Source organism: Mytilus trossulus, chromosome 13 (genome assembly GCF_036588685.1).
Source record: "Mytilus trossulus isolate FHL-02 chromosome 13, PNRI_Mtr1.1.1.hap1, whole genome shotgun sequence".
NCBI lineage: Eukaryota > Metazoa > Mollusca > Bivalvia > Mytilida > Mytilidae > Mytilus > Mytilus trossulus.
In genome coordinates, this window is record NC_086385.1 from 1,227,325 (window position 1) to 1,236,674 (window position 9,350).

Genomic DNA, 9,350 nt, shown 5'->3' on the forward strand with positions numbered 1-9,350 from the left:
GTCAAGAACAAAATAAATCATATATGAGGAGGGTTAAAACAGTAATGAAAATGATGTAACGAGTATAGTTTTCGAAATAGGAAATAATACAACGCTTTTAATGTCTTTTGATTTGATTAAATACATAAAATTAATGCTAGTATTAAAACAGTTTTTTTTTTACGAAAGCCATCATTTTGAGCAGTACCCCACATTTTAAGACTTTCAGATGATGCGAAGATCAAAATGTTCGCATCTCTGTTGTAAATAACATTTTTATTTATGAAAAAGTATATAAATAACAAACATAAAAGGGCAGAAACAAAATAAAAGGTTCGTGCCCTTGTTTCTGAAGTAAATAGTATAATAACAAAAAATCCTGAACTCCAAGGAAACAGAGGAAATACAAAAAATAGCATTATTATTAAATGGGCATAGTCAAAATCTCAAACATATCAAACGAATGGATCAGAAATTTTATATTCTTGACTTGGTATATGTATCTCTCTAATTTTTTTCTACATGTACAATTGCTATCTTTTTTCTTTCAATCACTCGATTAAAGGATTTTATGAAATTAAAAAAAAAAGCTTTTAAACTATCTATACTATTAAACGAGAAGACCTAGTTTTATGTGTCGCTGCTCTTCCTCTCACAACGAATTAACCATAATGCCTCTGTGTTCTATAGGTACCGTGCATAGTCGCATTTGTAATCTATTCTTATGACAATTCAGTTTGGGGGGGGGGGGGGGGGGGGGGCAAACATAAACATGATAAGGCATCCGGATAAAAATGGTTATTAGAACAAATTAAATACACTTAAATATTTATTATATACGTATATCCATAGTTTACAGACAACAGAAACAACATAACAACGGACTTTGAAAAAAGAGAGAGGGCTTAAAAATGCCGTCCACGTACATGTACCTATATTCTTTTTGATCTCATTTCTTAAATTCCCCAGACATAATTTTATTTTAGTTACAAAAATCATCCTCCAATAGGTAACATACTTTCAACCGAGCTTTAAATGCCTGCAATTTCGCTTTTACGTCAAACAGGACTTCCAGTTTTGCACTTGCACATACATTTCATAAGAGTAATCGGGGTGAGGACACTGATTATCGCGTTATAAAGACTCTCTAATAGAATAGCATTGATCGTCTAGGAGAAGAAACAAACGCGAAAAATAATGGGATTTAACAGAAACAAAATAATAAAGGACTGTGTAAGCAACGAAAAGGGCTCAAACTGTTTCAAAGTACCTATGAATTTTTATACTTTTTCTGAAATTGTCAAGACATGAAGTCTTTTATTGAAATTTTCCAGACACAGCTACACACTTACAATTAAGCTCTAAATCCCCGCGACTTCGCGTGGTATTGTTTGTTTTGAAATTACAAAAAGAACATTACAATGTAGGTTAAATGTGTACAATTTGTATTGGTACTTCATAGATAGCACTAGAGGATTCCGAATATTTGAAGAAAACAAAATCAATAACAAGAATAGTTAACATTATTACGACTACCATAAGCTTAATTTATTTATTTAAAATACAATCGACTGAAAATCACTGAAGTGCATTGTAATTCATCCTTTAACATTTCCGGTTGACAATAAATACACTTGCATAACTCACACGGGAAACAGTTGCGCGATAGTAAAGTGAAGCATATAGCGCGTGTGAAGTATATTTAAATGGTGATTGCATAGAGAAGTCGTAAGTAATATGTTATTCCTGTTTTAGAATAATCGGCCGAGTTAATTCATTTAGTCATACACAATGTAATGTATTTTATACACATAGGTATGCAATATATAGAGTTACACTTTGATCTATTGTTATATATCTATTTTAACAAGCACAGCTACTGTATTACGTTGTCTGCATGTTTGATTTGCAATGCTTGAAAACTCGTCAAATGATTGTGTTATAATTTTCCGTTTACTTTTGTGTATTGTGAAAACCATTACGCGACACAACTTGAACAAAAGTTTTAGTAAATGTATTAAGTTCTCAACCGTGTGACAACGTCATTCTATATAGAACGACATTAAAGTAAATAGTGAACGACTTGATATATTAAACAAAAGACACAATTCATTGATAGAAGAAGATTGAATTACTTTTTTTGACGGATATAAAATTTAAAATTAGTTTATTGTGTTTAAACTTTTAAAGTTTAAATACACCTCGGAACAAAGGAAGACATTTTTATATACTAGTAACAATTTTGTTACTAGCGATTATTCTGCATATAAGTATTTGTCAAGAGACTCAATTTAAGCATGTTGTTAGATGGATGCGTACATTTATGCAAAGGTTTACGAGCATAATACTTTGTAAGTTGGGATACTCCTATCCAAATTTATTTATCAAAATGAGATAAAATGCATAATCAATAAATAAACGAAATTTAAAAGACAAATCACATTAAATTACATTTGTAGTTAAAATATTGCATTCAGATATTATCAATATTATTACCTACATCATTTTGTACATAATCCAGCCTAAAGAAATAACGAACATGCAGTCTTCTAACATTATTATCACACTGAAACAAACCTAAAAGACTGCTAGGAATAAAAAGCACATGCATTTGTCGTTTTAATATTAAACGACACGATCACAATTGTGTTCAGTCTTCTTTCATTTCCAAGTAATACATATTGCATTTGTTTTCAATCGATATTTATTGTTATAAGATATACCTTAGCTTGATAATTGTAGTAATACATTACATTTGTTTGCGATTGTCGAAGTGTGTGTTTAAGGGGGATATATTTGGTTACATACTTCCTGTTCATATTCCATGCAATGCAGATATATTTAAATGACATACAAAGTAACATTATAACGAAATTCAAAGTTCATGTTTTTCCTTTGTAGGGGTTTTAATAACAAAAATATCTGTGGTGATGTATTTGCCTTAGACAGGGTTGTGGTATTGTTTCAATATAACATTGAGAATGGAAATTGGGAATGTGTCAAAGATACAACAACCCGACCATAGAAAAGACAAAAGCAGAAGGTCACCAACGCCATACTAAACTCCGAATTGTACACAATCAACTAAAATAAAAAATAAAACAAGACTAACTAAGGCCCGAGGCATCTGACTTGGGACAGGCGCAAAAATGCGGCGGGGTTTATGAGATCTCAACCCTCCTCTATACCATATATGTCAATGAAGAAAAGTAAAAGCATAACAATACGCACATTAAAATTCACTTCAAATGTCATAATTTTACTTTAGCTTAATACATACTATGTACTCTTATTATATTTTGTAGAAATGCATCAAATTTGATCAGTTAAACACATTAATTTTAATATTTTACTTTATAAAAGGCTTTGGGTTTTTCTTTTTTTCGCTCTCATTCTGAATGAACGACGAAATTGGCAAAGAAACTATTAAATTAATGCGCTTGATTATTATATCTTCAGAAGTATGCTATATCTGCTAGCATAGTCTTGGTTAACGTATCAACGTATCATTTGTGTTTCCTCAACATGAGACTACACGTGCTGGTCTTGTTTGAATTTGTTATGTGTGTCTGCTTTATAAATACAGGTAAGAACAACACATTAACATAAGGGATGGTCTGGTTGGGGTTCTTTATATCAATATTCTGTAGCATTTTCTCACTATTCTGTTATTGATTTGCGCATTACTCTACTTGTATCCTTTATTATTTAATTGATTTTGCCCGTTTTCCTTTTTTCGTTTTTGTTTGCTACTTTTGTTTATTCTCCGTATTTTTACTTTTTTATTTAAATGTTATGCCCATTTCCTTTTATCCTGCAACCCAGGCCGAATCCCATAACATGCATACGAGTATCAAAGAAATCAACGAAGTTTGGTATTCAACTAATAGTAAGGAATTCATAGTACATCATTTAAGCTATAATGGTCAAAAAATTGATTTTCGAAGAAGAAGAACTCTAATCGTACTTATTCAATCAACAGTTCATCAATATAAAATATAATGAAAATACAACAACTATTTCAATTTCACTTGATATGGTGGGTCTATAACTTCCAAACAATCTTACACTTGTGTGAAAATACACTAAGCAAAATGTGGAATCATATTTTGTTGATAATTTTCTATATTTTATTAAAGCAGAATTTAATAAACTTTTGTAGAAATTTCGTTAGACGTTTTTAACAGACTATTGAAGTTTATGTTATAATAAACATTTTTCAAAGATACTAGTCTTTCTAATTAGGGAAGAAATCTAGGAATAAGATTTGAAAACAATCGTTTTTTATGTGTATTTTTTTTCTTCGGAAATTTGCATTGTATAAATATAAGACATGTCATAAAAATGTACATGATTGTGGTATTTGTTTTCAAATTAAATATGCCATGCATGTGATATGAATCTTATACTTTCTACGTAGCTATTATTGTATTTACATTTTCTTGTTAACGTTATATAACGAAGATCAAGGGATGCATGTACATAATTATATGCAACTTATAACAGAGAAGAAAAACTCATTTTGTTTTTCAATTTATATTTCAGTTTTTGCATATATGTTTGTCTTTTCAACTAATATGACTGATGATAACGGTAGAATATATGAATACAACTTGGAGACTAGAACTGTATCATATCTATTAACAAATATACAGAGTGACGTGTATTCTATCACTTACGATTATAACAATGGATATATCTATTTTCCAAGACTTCACAAGAACGACATACAGAGGTAAGATAATAACATCATTTTCATAAAACAAAGTATGGAAAGAAAACTAGGGGTTAGTTTGCAAAATATCTAATGGCACTACATGGATAAAATCAAAGGATTTCGAAACTCTGTCAAACATTCAAAACCAAAAGGAGCAAAATCCTTAGGTGAATATTGACATGTCATTTGAATATGTATAACGAACCTATCCAATTTAGAGATATACTTTGTTAATGGTTTGATAATTCAAAAATAGGATACAAGCAACAACTTCAAATTTCAAGGCACCCAATGCGCATTATTTATCTTTAGTGATGTATAAGGTGGGAATATCCAAAAACAAAATCGTTATTCATACGTTTAAAATTTCATAAAACCAAAAGGGTCATTCGTGATAATGCAAAACCTTGATAAGGAATCAGAGCTATGACTGTAGTAATAAATTTTATTACAACAAATGAAATATATTAAACAGCCATATTTCTATATGTTACCGAGGTACTGGATGTTGAGCTAGTTATACTGTTTTATGATTACAGTCCATCGTTAAGGTCAAACTTATGATTGAATCAACACTTATGATACACATGTTACTGCACCTTTTTTTAATAAATGTATCTTCAGTGATGATTGAGACCAATATATTTGAAAATGAAAAACTAAATTCAAACGTTGAACATATACAGCTAATCTGATTCTACATTTTGAAATGCAATTTGTGAGTCAAGAATATAACAGTTGTTTTCCATTCATTTAAGGTGTTTTAGCTTTTGGCTAGGCTATTTTATGCATGACATTCCGATATAAATGAGCTTTTTAAACAAGTTTTATTCTTAGGTTTAAGTATCCATCAGATCAACCCTACACATCAGAGTTTGTGATTAATGCGAGTGTACCAATAGGTATTGCTATTGATCCGTTATACGACCAAGTGTATTGGACTGAATATAATGCCGGAAATATTTATAGATGTAATTTAGATGGATCTGGTAAATCACGTGTCCTCAATGATGATCCACTATTTGCCCTAACATTAGACTATCAAAACAGGTTTGTATCAATTTTGTTATTTTAATAAATATCAAAACGACTCCACTTCACGTCTGAGAACGCTTATATAAACCATTGAATAAAAATTGGGTAAAATCTTGAACAGATCAGGGGATATATTACACTCAGGTCAACATTAATTTAGGATGTAGGAACCTTATTGTTTTCGTCAATATAAATTTACTATATCGATAAAGTATGCTTTTTTGCTGTTCATGTACTGATAATGTTTTATGGATGAATACCCCATATCATTTTATTTTTTTCTGTTAAACGTCATTCTTATTGTTATGCACTAATTTTGGAAAGAGGAAATCGTTGTGTACATGTATATCAAATGCTATTCCTATCGTTAAAAACACAAATATCCTAGCAATCTAATTCAACACTGATATTTTGTCTTTTTTTGTTGTTGATTGTTATAGATCTAATAGTAAATTAAGTAACGCATGTTTCAAAATGTTATAGCACTGAATTAGGAAAACTAAGCACAATTCATAAAGTGATGTTTCAATGTTCTTCTTTTCAAATCAAAATTGTAGATGGTTGTATTATAGTACAACACTAACGACACCAATAAGAAGTATACAACGATCACGATTGGATGGTACTGAAATACATACCGTGATTAAAGAGGAGGCTTCAGATATAAGTATAGGTATGTTATAGTAAGGAGCATAGAACAATCGTTATTAATTTGTCTTTGAAAAGTATCACATACATGTAGGTGAAAAATAACATGATTTACAAGTTTATATAATTCATAAACTTTTTTTAATATAGTCTTTGTAGTGATTTCTTTATTATTTGTGTTTTTAATACTGTTCTTTCCTGTTTTCTTTTTTTTTACATTGGTGTTACTTTGGCTATGCCGAGCGGGTTGTTTATAGACCTTATTATCCATTAGTTTGATGTGTTCGAGCCTTTTCATTTGCATAGGATAACTTTCCAGAATTTGCCTTGAAGTTCTGTTTTTTATTTGATTTTTACTTTTAACTTCCCATGAGGGTCTTTCACTGTCGCTTTTTGCACACCCGTACATTATTTATATATTAAAGCTCGTTTGCTATGCGATGCCATCAGTAACATTGTATTTTCATGAACGTAAATTATGTCTTACGTGTTAGCTTTAAAGTCAGGTTTTTTTTACCTGAAAAAATATGAATCCTATAAAAATCTTCTATTGATCAACACAAAGATTCGGTTTTGACATTTGTATATACTTACATATTTATCAAACGGAATTGATAAAGTAATGCAAAATAATCAAAGCGCTTTTCAATAGTTATCAAATCGAATTAGCGAAAACAAATCTGGGTCACAAACCAAATTCGAATATTATATTTATTTGAATAAATATTAATTAGTAAATTGATACCAAATTAAAGTGATTGTCACACCTGCATTTTGACACAACTGAAATCTTGCGATACATAACTAGGTATTTCATTAGGTCATGTTTTTTCGTTGACTGAACATTATGTATCTGCACTAGATCTATTAGATGTTGTTTGTGAACTGACTAATAGTTTGGTCTTGATATGATCTTCTATCGATGGTAATTGTTAATGGCTATGAACTATATGTCAGTCAAGCATATGTTGTTTGCGTCTTTTATGTTGGGTGGGATGTACACATACCCTACTATATCCGTTTTTTTATAGATATATACTGATTTATATCTATGTAATTTCCGTAAATGCTCTTTTCAACTGATTTGTATAGTTTGACCGTATATTGAAATGTTATACGTCACTGTCCCATATTGGTGCCTTCAAATTTATTAAAAAGTTAAAAGCCAGGAGTTTAAATTCAGCGATTGTTGTTAATTCATGCCTGTCATATTGTTGATGATACTGATGCATAGGATAACGGCAAAAGGTAGAAATTATATCAAATAAAAATAGACAGAAAGAAAGAAAGAAACTATATACATGTGTTTTCAGTTCGTCGTACGCTGTCGTTAACTTTTACAAAAATATTTCTTGACCACAATCATCAAAAACGAGAGAGAGAGAGAGAAATACATCAAAGATTATGTGTCTGAATGATAGTATATGTTGAAAAGATGGTATAAAAATGTATACATACATTTACTTTTTTACTACATAAATATATAAATGTAGCAATATTTATCGGTGCTCTGAATACATATCTAAAACAATAAATGTTTTTATTTTAGATTACAAAGACGAAAGAATTTATTGGATGAACTTCGCGACAGGTGATTTGAAATCTGCTAATCTAAACGGAACTGGTGACAGGAAAGTGTTTAGCACGAATACGACCATAAAAAACGTAGGCATCCATGTACTTGATAGCGAAATATACTGTGTCAATTTCAATCAGATACTTAAAGTCACATTGTCACCAGTGAAATCTGCAAGAGTCATATACCCAGGTACCACAAGGATCTATGGTTTATTTGTTTATAAGGAAAAAGGTAAATACTAGCATAAACATTTACCCAACTTTTAGTTAAATGATCAAATCTCACCTTACAATGAAGAATAAAAAAACATGACTACACACAAAAAAGAGGGAATCAATTTTAATATACATTGAGTGAGACTAATGCACCAACTGAACTCCGAGGACAATTCCGTTAGTTCATAATCAAATGGCAAAATCAAAAGCTCAAATAATTCAAACGAGTGGACAACGACGTTCCTGCTCCTGAACTGGTACAGGCATTTCCTTATGTAGTGAATGGTAGATTAAACCTGGTTTTAGACTAAGTTAAAATTTTAATCTTTTATGCTAAAATAAATTATCGATAAATCTATGATTCAAATAAAAAACATTTATTAAATTGAAACTTGATGTACACCTTAAAGTCGTTATAAGTATTTTTCTATCGATATAGTATTGCATTAAATAATATATGTATATGTGAGTGTTCAAAGCTTCTGGCATGTTCATGACTCTAACATGAAAGATAGTTTAATCTAATTGTCTACTGTTTTAGATATTATTAATATAGCATCTCTGTGGCAGTATAGTTCATATCTTTCTCTTTTTATGTGTTGTTTAGCTCGTGCGATAACAAAAAATAGTTACTGCTTGACGCTTTCATGCAAAAATATATAGCTTAACCTAATTGTTTCACGTCTTCGCAGATTAAACACAAGATACCATAGTTATTATGGTTATGAGCGTGTCACAAAAATATTTTTTCTAAAAAAAACCCAAAACGCATATAACGTCTAAAAGAGCGTCGAAAGATACCATCGGTAGAGTCAAACTCAAAGTTCGAACGTAAAATGACAACGCCATACTAAATAATTAAAAACAAACAGAAAATACTTGTACACAATACACAACATAGAAAACTAAAGAATAAACAACAAGAAGCCCGACAAAACCTTGCGGTCATCTCAGGTGATCAGGGTAGGAAGATCCTGTTCCACATATGTCACCCGTTAAAATATTTCTACTTTGGTATTCAGAATGTGAATTTTTATATAATCAGTTCTTTTATACATTAATAATGCAAAACTAGTTTTTGATGTTCTTTGCATATGTCTTACTAACCTAGCTTCTTTGTTGTATTGTTTCATATGCATGACATGTTGACCGATACGATTCTATTCTACATTTATTT

General features: G+C 30.3%; 1 protein-coding gene across 1 annotated transcript; it reads left to right on the top strand.

The window, feature by feature from the left end:
- Positions 1–1,623: 1,623 nt before the first annotated feature.
- LOC134694960 (low-density lipoprotein receptor-related protein 6-like) lies at positions 1,624–8,644 on the top strand. Its single transcript, XM_063556083.1, has 6 exons — positions 1,624–1,707; positions 3,439–3,565; positions 4,525–4,714; positions 5,534–5,746; positions 6,289–6,404; positions 7,929–8,644. Exons 2-6 carry the CDS (start codon positions 3,505–3,507, stop codon positions 8,198–8,200), a joined length of 852 nt encoding a protein of 283 aa, XP_063412153.1. The 5' UTR covers positions 1,624–1,707; positions 3,439–3,504; the 3' UTR covers positions 8,201–8,644.
- The last annotated feature ends 706 nt before the right edge of the window (positions 8,645–9,350 follow it).

Excerpts from the sequence above, each read along its gene's own strand:
- LOC134694960 (XM_063556083.1), top strand. The coding sequence starts at position 3,505 with ATGAGACTACACGTGCTGGTCTTGTTTGAATTTGTTATGTGTGTCTGC. Across the intron at positions 3,566-4,524 it reads TGTCTGCTTTATAAATACAG|TTTTTGCATATATGTTTGTC; the intron begins GTAAGAACAACA and ends TTTATATTTCAG. Across the intron at positions 5,747-6,288 it reads ACATTAGACTATCAAAACAG|ATGGTTGTATTATAGTACAA; the intron begins GTTTGTATCAAT and ends TCAAAATTGTAG.